Source organism: Acanthopagrus latus, chromosome 18 (assembly GCF_904848185.1).
Source record: "Acanthopagrus latus isolate v.2019 chromosome 18, fAcaLat1.1, whole genome shotgun sequence".
In the NCBI taxonomy this organism is placed as follows: Eukaryota; Metazoa; Chordata; class Actinopteri; order Spariformes; family Sparidae; genus Acanthopagrus; species Acanthopagrus latus.
The window spans coordinates 16,872,866-16,890,344 of NC_051056.1; the positions used below are offsets into that span (position 1 = coordinate 16,872,866).

Genomic DNA, 17,479 nt, shown 5'->3' on the forward strand with positions numbered 1-17,479 from the left:
TTCACCCACACAATTAAATTCTCGATTAACTGAGTAATAACATGCGTATGTGGATCAACCTGTTGTTATAGGCAGAACACTCTGAAACATGCAACTGCAGGCTCAACCTTGACTCCAGCCCTGCAGTTCGGCTTACGTCAAATGTGACCGATTTACATTATGTTAATGAAAATAATAATTATGACTTATTCATGAAATACAGTATGTATATACACTATGAAGAGATTAAAATGGAACTGACCCTGATTACCTTCTGTTAAAGTGAAATTCGCTCCAAAATGCAACCTAGGATTTTCTTTGTGAATGTAGTAGGTTATGAGTCAAACCTTCATGTAAAAGCATAATTATGACGAAAGAGGCACTTTTTAGATTTACCGTATTCTCGTTTTTGGGTCAAACTAATTTTTAATGGGAGTGCATGGGGCACTTTTACGCTAGCATCAAATTTTTAAAACACTATGAAAGCTCGACACAACGTGAAACTTTGCTGGTAGTATCACCCGGGTCTCTACATATGAACACAAGCATTGAGAACATTGTTTGTGTGCACAGAGTTTAGTAAAAAGAAGTTTTTTGAACAACTCACGTTAGCAGTAGCTTCTTCCTCTAGCCGTCGTCATGGCAGCCCAGACGTACTCTGGGATCGACACGTCTTGGTATCTTGGTGTATGTGGTGCAGTTGAGCTGTGTGTAGAGACCCTGTAGAGATCTTAAAAGTTCCTCTTTTGTCGTAATTATGCTTTCACACAAAGGTCTGCCTCATATACATTCACAAAAAAAGCCTAGGTTGCATTTTGACGGGAATTTTACTTTAAGGTAGAAGACGGGAGCGGTGCCTTTCGGAGAAAATTCAAAACAAAATTCCATTTCATGTTTCATTAGTTCTGCTGTGATGTTCACACTATGCATCGCCGTAACAGAAATTGATACGATGTTTTTTTTCCATTAGTTGCCAGGACACTTAGCATAATTGACTCAGCTTTGGGATTGTGAGCTGATGTTTGGAACTGAAATGCAATACGGAGTGCGGGGGGAAAACATTTGTAAAACCTCAGGATGTCTGGTTCGATGAGCTTCTGAATTCTCCCCCACTGCCCGCTCTCTGCTGTGCATGCCAATGAGGGGACATGTCATGACTGTGTCTGCGTTTCGCTCCAGGGTCCGACGAGACAGGAAGGGCCGGAGTGACAGGATCGCCGACTGTCAGAACTGGCAGGACATTAACTCGGAGGACGCGGCGAACGAAATCGAGGCTATCGACACGTCAGTCGAGGTGGTGGACGGCCGGCAAAAGGTTCATTTCAGCTGTTCGATCGTGACCTTCATTCTGTGTGAGAGCACACCTTCTCACGGAGGAAAGGAGAAGAAAGAATACTGTTGTAGCATGATTGTATGATCTGCGGTGGCAATTTACTGTGAGAAAAATGACAGAATATGATTAGGATGTCGCTTAGGAAATAAGACATTCATGCAAGTGGACCTATCTATGAACGGCGACGTTTTTATGTAAGCGTCCCAAATTCTGAGCTCCATAGCAAAATTTGTCAATCAAGCGCCATTTCCACAGTAGAAATATTTAGAGCAGCCTTCCTCTGCAGACTTCCTGTGAGGACTGCTTATAAACACATCCAGGCACACAGGCGAGGGGCACATGCGCACGCACACACGTCTGCACATCTACAATACGAGCAAATCATCTCAGGAACATGCACGCTGATGCTTTTATTCACTCACACCTGAGGGACTTTAGCCTCTTTGGTCTCTGGTCTGTGTCAGCTCACAAAAGAATCACGCGATCACAGACTGCACTTCCTTTTTAAGAAACACGTGTCCCCCCCCCGATGAATTCAAGTCTCGACCAACCTCCTCTCGCCTTACAGATAGTGAGCAGGCTGCAGATTCGCAACGCCAGCGTTTCCGTCATGTACAAGTGCTCCGCCGAGAACAAAGCTGGGAAAGATGAGCGGCTGATCTACTTCTATGTGACCAGTGAGTATGTCGGGTTGGGATTCACCCTGAATTCAGTGACAAAGAGCACAAAACACACAGAGTGATTAAAAGAGCCCATTTCCCGAAAATCCCCCGTGGCAGTGTTTAGCCATGCAGATCATTTTTGTTTCATTTGTCAAAAGTTTGGAGATAACAGTCTCTGTGGTTTCTAGCTTCACCCCGTTACAATAACATCACATTACACCCAGGGGCAGAACAGGTTTGGGGCCCCGACTAGAAACCTCTGTTTGAAGTGGCTGCTTTCACTGAAGAGCCACAGAGCTTGGTTAGAATAAGCCCCGATCTTGTTTTTCCAATCCTTTCATATTGTAAACTTGAAACTGATCTGATTTTGAATGTTTAGTCCATTTCTCTTATGTAGTTGCACATTAAGATTAAATACAAAGTAGTAAAAGCAGGTTTGACTGCAAATTAACCTACTCAAAGACAACAGAACCTGAATCACAGTTGTTTTCATTGTTTTACATTGTGCTTTTGTGTCTGTGGAGGAGTTTTGGTGCAGATCTGCTGGTCGGGAGGGTTTGGAGAGAATTTCGACAGCCTCTCTTTATGGCCAAAATAATTGCAAATTATCAGCAAATACTTTTACATGTCTGTGCCCAAGGCCACATCGTCTCATAATGCTCTGAAGAAATAATCCTAATGACAAGAGTTCGGTTAGTCAATGGATTAGCCGGCGTAATGAGTAGTCATTTTTGGGATTTTTGAATGTCACTTTCCAAAGCAGCGAGTCCCACTCTCTTCTCTTTTATTGGCATGCAAGAAGAAGATCTCAAGCTGGGAATATAGAACCAAAACTCTCCACAGTACGTTTTAAAAGTTGACTTAACTTAAATAACTTTGGTTAACTTTGGTGCAATAACTGCAAATTTTGTGTCATAAACATTCAAAAATGGAGATTATCAACGGAATGTGACGTCATGAAGTCTACGGTCATGTTGTCAAGTCGTGTTGCGAAGCTTGTTTAGTATGCTGACCAGCTAACCCCTGCCCGTCACAGCTGAAAGCTCCAGTGCTCTCTTGGTGCCCTGAGCTCCCAGTTTGGATCGCTAGCTGCACGGCTAACCGAGCTAACTAGCTTATGGCAGCTACAGCAGCAGTTAGAGGTTATGCTGGTGATATGCTGCCCCCTATTTGTTTGGAGTATAAATTCAACAGGTAGCCAATTCTTACGTATTGCTCCTTTAAGCCTGAAATTGATACGAGATGTTTAGAAGTTGCGTATTATTGTATTATTTATTAACAAACTTTACAGAACAGCCTCAGAACTGAACTTCAGAACAATGAATAACATGAGAGAGTGGACTATTTACATTCTAAGTTTTTCATAAACTTAAAGGGGAACTATGTAGTTTTGGAGAAGAAATTAAAGCTCAGAATTTTAATATTTACAATATAAATGAGGTAAAACAACAAACTGAGAAACCTTTATTTTATCCATACTGGTTTGAAGCTAGAAAGGTGGCAGGGTCCGCCACATAAAATCAACAAACCACTACCAGATGCTCATGAATGTCCAGTGTATATCTGTCTCATTAAGTCATCTAACCTCTCCGCCTGCCCCTCTCTGTGTCTTCAAAGCCATCCCCGAGGGGTTCAGCGTGGACGTCCAGCCCTCAGAAAACCCCCTGGAGCAGGAGAGAGTGTCCCTCTGCTGCAGCGCTGACAACTACACCTACGAGCAGCTGCAGTGGTACCGCCTCGACCCTCGGGCCCTGCAGGACGAGCACGGCAAGCCCCGGGAGCTGGACTGCAAGAACGTGCACCAGTACGCGGCCGCCCTCGACGGCCAGCTCTCTTTCCAGGAGCCCTCCAACAGCTGGGTCCTGGACTTCACCGTCGGCTCCGTCAGGCTGCAGGACGAAGGTCACTATGTGTGCGAGGCTCAAAGCAGGCGCAGCGGGGAGAAACAGTGTCTGTTCAGATACATCTCTGTCAAAGGTGAGGGCTAAAAGAGATCCAGACACAGACATACAAACATTGCTCCGGTGCAGAGAGTTAATTATAGAGGAGAGCTCCACTCCCTGGCAGCGGAAACACACAAGGGTCGCTGAGATGCTGCAGGCTTAAAAATACACACACACTCTCGTGGAAGTGCCCACACAGACGGAGACGAGTACCTGGTGTTTGTGCAGCTTTAATATGTAACAACAAAACAGTGCTGAGTCGCGGCAGGGCTGAAACCCACAAACAAACTCATGCTTCATTCATGTCGTGTGCCGGAACCCGGCATCACTGCCTGGAGGCTGCATGTACATTTTAATGGGTTTTCTTTGACTTTTGTCCTTTTTTTTCCCTCTCCCCCAATCCTCCGAGAGCCTTCGGTAAATATCATGTACATTTACAGTCCTTGAGATGACATGCCGTCATAATCTCCCCCGTTTCCCCCCCGCACTTCTCCGTCTTTTGTCCTCTTCGTGTAGCCCTGGAGGCGCCTCGCTACAAACGCAGCCTCACCAACCAGACGGTGAATGTGACCGAGTCCCTGCGGATGGAGTGCGACGTGGAGGGCAGGCCGCTGCCCCGCCTCTACTGGTTCAAAGACAGCCAGCCTCTCCACCAAATGTCAGGTGCGTGGGTACACCTACACAGGTGATGCATGCGCTTACACAACAGCTCAAACACGCCCACCCAACCTGACCCGGCAGCCACCTGAACCCTCTCACACACACACACACACACACACACACACACACAGCACAACTGTTACTCATGAAGTTTCACACCTGGGGGCCTTAATTTAGCAGGACTCTTCCAGTGAGATTATGAGGACTTCACATTTGATTAAAAAAGAAGAGCAGAAACAGGAAGCTCTGGCTCATATTCACTCACGACGACTTCAGGCACTTGTTGATGGTTTCCTTTGCTCCCCCATTTCAATCATGACAAATGCAATACAACCCAGCTATTAGGAGCCAACACACCACCCACCGGCTCGCCCACACTCTCAGACTATTGAATCAAACAGGACCAGCGACAAGAAAACACCCACACACACTCACACACACATAAAACCCTGCAGGCTGATGGACAAGTCTCATTAGCTCTCTCAGTGCGTCTCTCTTCTTAACATCTGAAGGAGACGAGGGAGTGGGAGGTGAGAAGAGGGGCGGTCAATACGGGCCTGAGTGACAGCTGATGCTCCGGGTTCAGTCGGAGAGGCTGCGGGGACATGCAGGTCGCCGCACGGGTGACAGGATTGTAAATGACTTGTTTAGTTTGAATTCCAGAGGTGTGAGGGGAATTTGAGAGATGTTGTTGAATTTGTGTGTGTCACCAATTACTCTCCATGCAGGGGTCCAGCTGCAGGATTCAAACCGCACACTTAGTATCCAGAGGGTCAGAGAGGAGGACGCCGGGCTGTACACCTGCACCGCCTGCAACCAGCGCGGGTGTGTCCACTCCTCTGCCGCCGTCCAGGTCATCGGTGAGACGGCCCCACACAAACACACAAACACACACACACACCGTGACACCTGAATCCACCGCTGCTGACGTGCTTTTTCTTTTTCTTTTTTTTTTTTCTTTTCGAGTGCACTCAGGGCTGAAATCACATCTGCCCTCGAGCTCTCAGCCTGTCACACAAAATGTGAAGGTCTGGATTTTAGTCATTCACCTCTTGCGCTTTTCACTGCAGCCCTTGTGCTTTTGTTTTTTTGTTGTGCTACTCACCACAATCAAATCAAAGTCAACGACTGCAGGGACACAGTGCATGTGTTCAGAATGAATGAATGATTGCGGGGGGGGGAGGGGGGGGTCTCAAGATGAATGGCTCGATTGAGTAAAGGCCTTTACAGCACATTGACGTATCATACAGATTTGATGTAAGGAGCTTAAAACAAAGATAGTTTGTGATGCAGCACCCCCTACAGGCGGTGAGGAGCAATGTCATCAAAGACTGAATAATGAAATGTAAGAGGGAAGGGTGTTGCTCTTGTTGCAGACCTGCACCTAAGTGACATTCCCTCTTTCTTTCTTTCTTTCTTTCTTTCTTTCTTTCTTTCTTTCTTTCAACTTCCCTTCCTTCTTTTTCCTTTCTCCCTTTCTTCCGTCCTACTTTCCTTCCTTCCTTCCTTTATTTCCATACAATAATGCATGTGTATATTTCCTGTTTGGGCAGAACACAAAAAAGACACTTGAATTTTCCTCAGAAGGCGCTTACAAATATGTCTTCTTCTCTTTCCTCCCTGTCAAGGTTCAAGTGATAAGGCCAACGTGGAGATCGTAATCCTCATCGGGACCGGAGTCATCGCTGTGTTCTTCTGGGCCCTGCTCATCCTCATCTTCTGCAATGTGAAGCGGGTCAGAGGCTTTTCCCCCCCCCGTGTGTGTCTGCCTGTTTGTGCGAGAAAAAAACACCGTCAGACCGTGACGGAGGCGCTTTGACCTCTCTGTCTCACAACGTGTGTGAGCTCGACCCGCTTGATCTTTAAGAGAGCCTGTGATTTACCCGCCGAGGGCGTCACTGATATCCGCCGTGAGCGAGTCCAATTAGTCCGTTCGCCCCCTAACAACGAGCACGTGTTCAATGAGGCTCGAATTGCATATTGTTTTACCTCCTTTGGTCACACGGCAAGATCTCCTCCGTAGCCTTTCACAGCTTGAGTCGGAGTTAATTTGGCTCGATATGCAGAGATGAACCTTTATCTCGTCTGCTCTCCTCACGGTGCCTCTGTCTTTTTGTCTCTTGCTCCCTCGTTCACTTGTGGCCTCTGGGCTGCCAGTCACGTCAGGCGAGCTCCTCTCAACAGCTTTAACCCTTTAAAAGCAGCAGACAGTTTAATGAGCTGAGAGGTGAAAATAGACAAAACCCCAAAGATTACAGGAACCAGCCGACATCCCTCCCAACCCACAAAAAACCCCCCTTCATCTGACACGCTGGCACGACTGAATTTTCATTTTTTTACCTGAACTCATCCTTCAATTGGGTAAAAAAAAGAGGCACAAATATTCAAGAACCGTTAGATCCCGTCGTGTGTGAAGGTAATAAAGGTACCTGCTGCGTGTAAATGCACATTTAAAACCAGAGACTGCAGATGTAATGGACATATTCTCATAATGCATACATTCTGGCAGTGCCGTCATTGCAGGCTTATCGACGCGATGGCTGTGCAGTGCTTTTCGATCCGAGCACCCAGGCAACACCGGTGTATTTGCTATTTGCAGCTGGCCCTGAAAGCCGTCCCACGTTAAAAGGGTCGTTTTCAGTGTAATGTGCTTTTCAGTGGCCAATGGATGGAAATTTTGTGCAAAAAGTCAACATTTCCTGGAGCTTCACCAAAAAGCTCTCGTGCACAGCTCGGTCGCAGAACCATGTCTGAGTCATCTGTTGTGATAAATCAGCTTTTGTCTTCCTAAGTGTGGTAATGATAGAAAAAAGGAGAATCCCACAGCCTGGATTAGATGGTTCATTTCATTTCCTTCCCGGCTCAGTGTTTTTTTTTTGTTTTTTTTTTTGTGCCACGTCTCCAGCACTTCATTTACTGTATCCACCTCAGCACCTCTTCACCTTACATCAACCCCTTTCCTCTCTCTGAACTTCAGGTTAACCCGGCTGACATAAAGACAGGCTATCTATCGATCATCATGGACCCGGGGGAGGTGCCGCTGGATGAGCAGTGTGAATACCTGCCTTACGACTCCTCGCAGTGGGAGATCTCTAGAGACAGACTCCGATTAGGTGAGCCATCGGGGTTGGGAAGGGTGCACGGCGGGATAAACGAGTGAACGGGAGGGAGGAATATATATACGCAGGGGATGAGAGTGAATAGATGGATGAAACTGAATTAGTTTTCCATTTCCAGAATCCTTAATGGCATGAGTTTGGACGGCAGCCAGCCGGGCAAAGTGCTGCCAAGTAAAGTGCTAATGTTAAATATGTGCTCATTCCCAGCACAGCTTTTGATAAACGCCCGGAGGAAAAGCATCTGCTCCACGAGAGGGACTCACGGCGACATGTTGTTTCCAAATGCTGCGATTGAGATTCTATTTCCTCCCCCTTCGTCTATATGGATGCCAGATGCATTTGCATTTTGCAACTGTTCCCAACCACAGCTGTTTGTGTATTCCAGTGAGACTAGAAAAAAAAAAAAAAAACAAGTCTGCAGATATCAGTGGGCATGGATATTCAGTGGTGTCTCTGTTTCTTTCTCCTGGCACAGGGAAGGTTTTAGGCCACGGTGCCTTCGGGAAAGTAATTGAGGCTTCGATCTACGGCATCAGCAAGAGCAACAGTTTGGACACGGTGGCTGTCAAGATGCTGAAGGGTGAGGATCGCTCCCTACGTGTACTGCGTACGAGTGTTGTTGGAAAACTTGCTGAGACGCCGCTGATGCACAAATCTGAATTAGTTTTTATGTATGAACAGTAAACAACAGGAAGTGTTTCCAGCACGATGTTCACTCTGTGGGTGTTTGTGTCAGATGGAGCCACAGCCAGCGAGCATAAGGCCTTGATGTCGGAGCTGAAGATACTGATTCACATCGGCCACCATCTGAATGTGGTGAACCTGTTAGGGGCCTGCACTAAACCCAACGGTGAGGGCAGATTTATACTGTCTTACATTTCATATATGTGTGTGTTCGAAAAAATGTTTTATTTGCACATCACGAAGAGTTCTGGTTAATCGGCCATCAAAGATTGCTAATCGGTTTCGATATCTGAGCATTGTTCTTTGTGACTTTTTGAGAAAGATGTTTCCTGTGGCTTTTGAAATCTAAATTTGTGCAGACCGTTGTTGTTTGGAGAAACAAACACCTGCAGTCTGTGCACAGATGACCTCTTTTAGCTCTGCTGTCGAGTGGAATTCCTTTTCTAGGAGCTGCAAACGTTATTTTGTCTGCCCCCCGCCGCTTCCACGCAACATCTTGAGCAAACAGCTGCCTCTGTTTCTCTGTGACACCCCTCATTTTATGTCCATATATCAATTTGACCTACAGAGCACATTTCTGAGGGGCAAACATCTGAAAATGTTTACCCCTAAACAAAAGCAGCAATTTGCCTCGGAGCTAACCTCGGGCAGGAAATGCTTTCAGGAAAAAAAAAAAAAGAAAAAAAAAAGCAGCTCTCGCTGGCTCCTGGAATCATTTCGACGAGAGAGAAAGTAACACTGTGAAGTGTGCTGAAACGTTGGTGCACGTTCTCGTACTGTACTGTCATGATAACACAATAAATCAATTGTCTGTCTCATCAGGTCCGCTGATGGTGATAGTGGAATACTGCAAGTATGGGAACCTGTCCAACTTCCTCCGAGCCAAGAGAGAGTTCTTCCTCCCATACAGGGTATCCAGAAACACTACCGAGACTGAACTAGCATCTACACTTTCATATCTGTGTGTCCTGCTGTGATAATGTGTCTGCAGCTCAATCCACAGAAAGAATCATATTCACTCCAGTATAGGTGATATATTTCTGTTTTGGATGTGTTTCCTTTGTTTGGAGTCACTTGTTATATTTATGTTTTGTTTCTTTCCTTCAATAATGGCTTTTTTAAATACACATAATGTAGCATTTATATTCTAAAATAGTAGGAGGAATGATTCAATGATGCACCACAGGGGAGAATGATGTTGCAACTTTCTACAACCTAAAAGCACGAAAGACAGTTCTGAAATAGCGAGCAGTCCTCTCAGCCACCTGAGCGGACTGACTCGAGCTCTGACGGCGATTCCAAACATATTTTTTAACGTCTGCGCATTTTGTAACTCCTCTCTGATATTGACCTGAATTGTTTCCCTCGCGCAGGATCGCTCTCCTAAAACTCAGAGCCAGGTGAGACGGATGATCGAGGCCGGCCAGATGGACCAAAGGGCTCGTCGCTCGCCTTCTCCCTCCTCCTCCACGCCCACCGCCCCGCAGAGTCCGTCATCCAGCGCGCCCGCTCAGGATCCTGCCGTGGAGAAAAGTGAGTCTGAGGAGTAAATTAGTATTATTAACACTTTGTGTTGTTACAATTGTTTCATTTGTTCCCTTTTTTCTTTCCATGACTGCCCTTTCCCCTCGTCTTCTGTCGGCAGTGGAGGACTTGTGGAAAACTCCTCTGACGATAGAAGACCTCATTTGCTACAGCTTCCAGGTGGCTCGTGGGATGGAGTTCCTGGCCTCCAGAAAGGTTAATTATCAACATTTTGACACAGTCAATTAGTGACTGAGCTGCGCTTAATTGTCACCAGGAGTCGGTCTCAGGGGCAGCAGGTTGTAGCCTGGATCATTCAGCTTTTCAGGCCTTTGCACTCAGTAATTAATCGTGTGACAATAACCCAGAGCTGAGCCGCGATTCCATACTGCATACTAATGTTTCCACATCCCGACTGTGGGGTGTGTTTATTCAGGAGAAGTGACAAAACTAATTATATTCCCAAAACGGCACCACTCGCGGCTGCAAAACAAACTGTGGATAGTTGATGGAGATCTTTGGAGAGAAGAAATGAGTTGTTCTTTGAGGTTTCAGTGACAGGGTCATACATCCTTCTCCACATTAAATGCTTTGTTGCTGTCCAAAATGGTGGAAATATAAATTATTATAACTTTGTATGTATATTGATAAATGTATAAATAACAAAAATAAGTGTTTGTAGTTGTAGAAGAAGTATTAGGATCATTTGCTTGGATAAAAGTAGAAGATGAAGAAGAGGTAGGGTCATATGATATTCCTTAAATGATTTAGGTGTCAGGTGATCGATATGCATCAGTGAAGTAAAAAAGTTATCAATGTATAGGAGTGTGATTAAAACTGTAATTATATCAGCAATTGATTAAGATATTAGACTACACGTTCGCTTAAAATATATTTAATTTTGATTTAATACAGGAAATTACAAAGAGAATAAATCATTTGAAAGATGAATACATTTAAATAAAAAAAGTAAAGTAAAAAGGGCAAACATTTGATTTGAAATTTAATTACCAATGAAATAAAATAAAAATGTTTATGATTTAATTATTTAAATTTCAGCACTACGAAACAACTCACCTTCCTGCCACAGTCTGTTTCACGAATGAATCTGCTGGTAATCAGATGAATAATGAAATTTAAATGGTGACAGTGGCTCGGCTTTAAACGGCTCCCTCAAACCATCGTTGTCCTGCAGGCTTGTTTACTTGACAGCTTTGTGAAGGATGTTGGATCTCCTACAACGATTCCACAGAGCTCAGCCGGGCCAAGACGAAGTCCAGTCCCACTTACAAACTGGCACAGACACACACACACACACACACACACACACACACACACACACACAGATTCCAAGTCAACAGCTTACTAAATTTGCCAACTTGCTTTACACTCACTACAAATCATCTCTGCTATTCACACATCAGAGAAAAGCAAGGCGAAAGCGCCGCATGCAAACAGTCCACAAACACACACAAACACACACACACACCTGTCGGCTGAGTTCTGATGTATGTGTGGCCGTGTGTGTGTATCCACAGTGTATCCACAGAGACCTGGCAGCTCGGAACATTCTCCTGTCGGAGAGCAACATCGTGAAGATCTGTGACTTCGGCCTGGCCAGAGACATATACAAAGACCCCGACTACGTCAGGAAAGGCAACGTACGGCGTCCCCACACTCGCTTTACTTTTATTATCCATCTCCATTCACTGTGGGGAAACACTACTCCCTTTTCCCCACGTATTGATGTTTAAAGGCGCAGGCGTCACGTCTGTTTATGTGACCCTGGTATAACGTGTGTCTGGTTCTCGCAGGCTCGTCTGCCTTTGAAGTGGATGGCTCCGGAGAGCATCTTTGACAAAGTCTACACCAGCCAGAGTGACGTGTGGTCTTTTGGAGTTCTGCTCTGGGAAATCTTTTCACTGGGTAAAGACAAAATCACAGCACACTCACTTCATCTTCTGTGAGGCCGTATTTGTATAGAAATCAAAAGAAAGGAAGGGGTTGGATTGGCAGTTTCTCTGTTCCTGCCGGAAGCAAGTTGGAAATGTATTCTTTTGGAAGCAGAGGAAATCTTCAATGATTGTTATCCAAACAATGATTTAACCTGAGGTGTTTATCAATGTCTACACCCTCAGGCGCGTCTCCGTACCCTGGAGTGCAGATCGATGAAGACTTCTGCAAGCGACTGAAAGACGGCGTCAGGATGAGGTCGCCGGAGACAGCCTCCCCTGAAATGTAATGTGCTTTTTCTTACTGATCTGCCTCTTAATTAAAACGATCTGTCAGTCAAATAAGATTTACAAGCTGAAAATATCTTTGTTTGATCGAGCCAGTCGCAAGAGCAAATATTAATCTGCTCTTGAATATCCAAAAATTCAAAAGACATACTTTTAAATTTAAGAGAGGATACAACAGTGTAGCTGAACACCACAGTGTGGTCTTTGTTGTGATGGTGCTGCCCTCTGCTGGTAGATATGGCATCATGCTGGCCTGCTGGCACGGTGAGCCCAAAGGGAGGCCGACGTTCCCGGCCCTGGTGCAGATCCTGGGGGACCTGCTGCAGGACAACAGCCTGCCCGTGAGTTCACTGCTGGAGTGGCCTGAATTCTCAAAAAAAATAGTTTGTGTTTTTAGTTTGTGAAGAGTTTAACTGTAAAAACTGAATTTCCGTCAGGACGGGAAGGACTACGTCCCTCTGAACCACTCGCAGAGCTCTGAGGACGATGGTTTCTCACAGGCGTCATCGCGGCCTCCATCTGAAGAGGAGCTGAGACTGGCCTGCAACACTCTGCCCGCCAGGTACTTACGACTGCTCCTGTCGTCCTTCGAGACCCCTAGGAAGGAAAAGAAAACTGGACCTCGGAGACTTGTCATGTTTAAATCACTTAATCCGGTGATATTTTTAATGAATGGCATTGCAGTGTGGCCACATAGATGTTTTTCCTCGCTACCACGAAAAACACATCAGCAAACTACACCCTCGCCCTGGGTGACATGTTCCTTAATTACTGTGAATGCACACACTGAAGTTTATTTTGAGTCTCACACACCCACCCCCACACACACCGCCCTGCTGCCGTAAATACTCAGCTAGTATTTACTACCAAATCCACAGCTGAAAATAGTCCCCAGCAAATGTACCATTCTGTCAGTTCTGAAATAATTGCATACAGATGAGTGCCCAGCTGTGATATGTTTTTTTTTCTTTTCTGTTTTTTTGCATGTTAAAAAATGTATCCTTAATCATTTCTTAGCATGGACAGCTTTAGTGTGAACCAGAGCTGATGGCTGAGAGAGACTAATGAACAAACTATAGAGAACATCACCTTCGTTGTCATTGAGTGGTGACAACCTGCACGAAGAGAGAGTGAGAGAGAGAAAGAAAGAAAGAAAAAAAGAAAGAAAGAAAGAAAGAAGTTTGTATGAGGCTCCTGGTTTCCTGTCCCATTGGTATCACTTTTGCACAATGTGCACGACTTTCTACCCTGTGAGTCAGTGATTCATGATTTTGTTATTGAGAATTAGAGAACTGACTGTTCTTGAAGGGCGATCATTAAACTAGAGGTCTGAAACCCTCACAGGGAGGCTCGAGATAGTTTGCGTGATATGATGAAAAAAAAATGTTTTATTACCCAGATATGTTGGCACGTCTGAATTTGCAAATATTTTTTCAACCGATTAATCAGATGAAATTTTTCAAAAAACAGGGAAAATGATCCTGCCGATAATAACTCCATTTATCATCACTTTTCAAACCACAGACCACAAGCCTGAAAGTCGACCTCTTTCAAAAAACTAAAACTATTTAAAAAATTCAAACATAAGCTGCTTTAATTCCCTTATTCCCACCTGCTCTGGATCCTGGATTGTCATGTTTTCATCTGACAAACCTTCCTATATTTTCTGACCAGGTATTATAACTGCGTGCCCTTCACTGGCTGCGTGTTCGCGGGACCCTCCAAAGTGTGCCAGCCCAGAGTGAAGACATTTGATGAGCTGCCCCTGGAGATGCACCCCCAGAAGGCTCCTCAAGTAAGCTCTTCATCTCCCACGTCGATCGTTGAAAAAAAAAAAAAAAAAAGTGAACCGGCTGCTGACATTTTGCGAATGCCATTCAACTTTGGAAACCTTCCCCTCAGATAATTACCAAAAATAGTCACCGCAGTCAGCGACGTGACAGCAGCGGGGTCGGCCGGAGCTACTTAATTCACACGATGTCCCACTGTGTCTCTTTCCCAGGACAACCAGACGGACAGCGGGATGGTTCTGGCCTCCGAGGAATTTGAGAGAATCGAACATCAGCACAGGGGTGCCGTCTCCAAAAGGTTAAGCATACCAAAAGCTGTTGTTCAATACTACTGTCTGAAACCGAAGGATGACAAGAGAGAGCAGGAGATATTCAGTCTTACTGTGAAACAACAGCATGCAGTTGTATTAGTGAAGGCTACTTTTACACAGTCATTTTATCACATCAGGTATGCAGTGACGCCACAGTGCAAACTGCAAAGGAAGTGAGCCTCGGCAGAGCCTTGTGTAAAGCATGGCGTACGCAGTAGGAGTACGCAGCAGTGTGAGTCATCCGGACCTACTTCTGTTTATCAAAGTTTTCAGAATTGTACTTAGCAAAACCCTGAACAGCCAACTTAGCCAAAAAGGTCACTGCCAAAAGTGAAGAATGGGCCTTATTTATCCAAGAGCTCACTCCTACTGAGAGCAGCGTGGAGGAGGAAGAGTTACTGTGAGTGCAGCTCCCAAGTGTTCACATCAATCATCAGAGCCGGTCGGAGACAAAGTGAAACATCTGCAGGATCGCTCCATCTTACATCGTACGCAGCAACATGGCGTTACAACAAATCCTGGATGATTTTAAAGGAGTTAAAAAATGTAATCACTAGCTGCGACACAGGCGGGAAACTAACAAGTAACCGACAACCACGTGAACTGAGATGTTAGAACAGAAAACTGGCTGAAGCGGAGACAAAACCAAACTTAAACATGGATGTCCATGCAAACAAAAGACATCCAACTGCCCGCTTGTTGTTTTCAATCCCGGGGAATGAAAAAAAAGTGGCGTAAACAACCTGTCAACAGCTGACAAGACTAAAGCATCAAAACTGGCAACATGCAAATGAAAGCTGCCCTGAATCGTCACATTTATACAGATCAGTTTTATTTGTCATGAGCAGTGATGTCAAAAAACATGTCTCAGAAGGTTTGTACTCACCTGGCTGCTTCATGACACCTGTGGAGCCTTTTGTTGAGTGGAGATGAAGGATTGTATTGTTTCACTTCAAGGACAAGGTTATGTTTTATGTTTTACGGTATTTATCAAAAAAACATCTCGTGAAACTGTCCGCATCTCACTACTTTATGCCCTCTGTGGCACTCAAGCCTGAAGCCCATTGGTTCCTCCTGAAGACATAAAAATGAGTTACAAATATAAAGTCCAGGTGTGCTGTCACAACCATAAATTATTATTGCAATATACAAATCAGCACACTGTTCACATTCATATTCCAATGCAGAGGCAAATCCTTTAAAAACCCTCCGGAGAACCAAAAATAACTGCGTGCAGAGTGATTAGGCAGCACGTTATAGAGGCTGTTTCCCATGAATGTGAATACAAGTGTGCCTTGAAAAGTTCTGGCTTGCCCTTAGGTTTGTCTGGGCTAAACATATCCTGGATCAGAGCTGCTCAAACAGGAGGAAATGCTCCCAGTGTTTCTCTTTGTAAGTGGTGGATTCAATGCTCTTGCACTAAAGCTCCCAAAATGGTCACGTCAGGGACCCCACAATAGATGCAGAGCTGAGGGGATTTTGTCTCATTATTTGAGTAATACCTTTTTATTTGCAGTTTAAAGATGAATAAAGTCAATAAATGATCAAATTAAGATCACTAATTTATTCCTCCTTTAGCTGGGCACCTCCCAAAAACCCACCCAAGGGCTTCTCACAGTCCCTGGACCCCCATTTGAATCTGGTGTGTGGGATGGACTCAAAATAAACTAGAGAGCACATGATTATTGTAATGAAGGAACATGTCAGCCACTACAATAGTACGGCTCACTGATGTGTTCTTATAGTTCTTGGAGAACAATGCAGCTCTGTGTCAGAGGAATAAGCCACATCAGGCCTTCTTGTCATTAGAATTGCTTCATTGTTTTGTTTTGGGCCTGAGCTCTTGACAATAACGCTGACAGCTGTGTTTGTATTTTCTGCACCCAGTCGTATAGGCAGCAGCAGCAGCACGGAGCCTCTGACGGCCTCCCATGGTTCTCTGGGCCGAAGCAGCGGCGCCTGCAGCTCCCGGCACCGTCCCAACTTCTTCAGCCAGCTGTCAGGACAGACCTTCTACAACAACGAGTACGGACACCTGTCCGAGGAGGGCTTCTGCGACTTCTTCTCCTCGCCGGACGCCCCCTGCCTTGCCTCCTCCAATGTGTAACCTTGCCAAAGATCAAAGATGCGGCCCGAGAGATGGTGAAAAGAAAAAAGAAGCGGACAGGGCAGGTGGGGGGAGTTGTATAAGGCTTTAGTAACATCCCAGTATCGACATGCTACTACTCATTTATTCCTAAAGATCAGGTTATAGAGCAACCTCATCTCAGAATCCTCTCTCTCGGGCTGCTGCCTTAACACACGGACTGAACTGTTAGTTCCTCTAATGAGCCACTGGGTGGCAGCATTATGATAAAAACAAGTATTTTCTAGTCACATTTATAATTTTATCTTTTATATATACAGAGTATTCTTCCTTTATTTGTACAAATTATGACTCATACGGGGAGAAATAAAGAAATTTATCTTCTTCTCGTTCTCCTCTCTGTGATTAATATGAGACCGGAGCTGTCATTAGTCCAGAGCTGGCTTTAAGAGCAAATTAGCATTCGTCATACTGCGATAAATTACAGGTCCAAGGCGAAGCAAGCTCTTTGATGGTCCACGTAACGGGCCAGTCAAGGAAAAGAGCGGATATTTGTGGATCTGTGTCATTTGGTGGAGGCGGAGAGAAGCTTAACTACACAACACCACCGTGAAGAAGAAATAAGTGACGGAGGTAAACAGAGGGATGCAGGGCGAATAAAAGAGTGAGTCACACTAAGCACCTCTTATCAGAGCTGGACGTAAGCAAGATGACAGCTGTGACAGCTTAACAGCCTCCTATACATGCCCACATCACAAATGACAACCTGCAGGGTGTTGACTCTGGCTGCCAGCTGAGGGAAAAGAGCAGTGTTGAGGGTGCAAAGTCCACACACACACACACACACACACACACACACACACACACACACACACACACACACACAATTACAGCCAGTAGAGCCGGTTTATGTGATGCAGGTAATTGTTTCGGGTAAGAAAAAAAAAATAATTTAGTCGACACATTTGAACTGAAATACTTGTTTTTTAAACCTGCAGGACTGTTTTACTTTAGTTTTGATGCCATAACTTAAAGGAGACATAATTCTCCTCCTTATGTTATTTAAGGTTACTACTAGAATAGGTTTAAATGCTTTTAGAGCTCAAAAAACATTATAAAAAAAAAAACATTGTATTTTCCCTCTGTCT

General features: G+C 44.9%; 1 protein-coding gene across 2 annotated transcripts in view; it reads left to right on the top strand.

The window, feature by feature from the left end:
• flt4 (fms related receptor tyrosine kinase 4) overlaps positions 1–16,716 on the top strand; it is a 47,708-nt gene extending 30,992 nt beyond the window's left edge. The window contains exons 11-30 of one of the 2 annotated variants that reach the window (XM_037077049.1): positions 1,159–1,294; positions 1,881–1,989; positions 3,592–3,951; positions 4,434–4,580; positions 5,306–5,437; positions 6,206–6,312; positions 7,555–7,690; positions 8,172–8,276; positions 8,433–8,546; positions 9,203–9,291; positions 9,754–9,913; positions 10,026–10,120; positions 11,443–11,565; positions 11,719–11,830; positions 12,043–12,142; positions 12,380–12,485; positions 12,582–12,706; positions 13,819–13,939; positions 14,147–14,232; positions 16,133–16,716. In XM_037077049.1, the coding sequence (XP_036932944.1) occupies positions 1,159–1,294; positions 1,881–1,989; positions 3,592–3,951; positions 4,434–4,580; positions 5,306–5,437; positions 6,206–6,312; positions 7,555–7,690; positions 8,172–8,276; positions 8,433–8,546; positions 9,203–9,291; positions 9,754–9,913; positions 10,026–10,120; positions 11,443–11,565; positions 11,719–11,830; positions 12,043–12,142; positions 12,380–12,485; positions 12,582–12,706; positions 13,819–13,939; positions 14,147–14,232; positions 16,133–16,352 (2,683 nt within the window). In that variant the 3' untranslated portion in view covers positions 16,353–16,716. The remainder of the gene's footprint in view (positions 1–1,158; positions 1,295–1,880; positions 1,990–3,591; positions 3,952–4,433; positions 4,581–5,305; positions 5,438–6,205; positions 6,313–7,554; positions 7,691–8,171; positions 8,277–8,432; positions 8,547–9,202; positions 9,292–9,753; positions 9,914–10,025; positions 10,121–11,442; positions 11,566–11,718; positions 11,831–12,042; positions 12,143–12,379; positions 12,486–12,581; positions 12,707–13,818; positions 13,940–14,146; positions 14,233–16,132) is intronic. The other variant, XM_037077050.1, reaches the window with a different exon arrangement.
• The last annotated feature ends 763 nt before the right edge of the window (positions 16,717–17,479 follow it).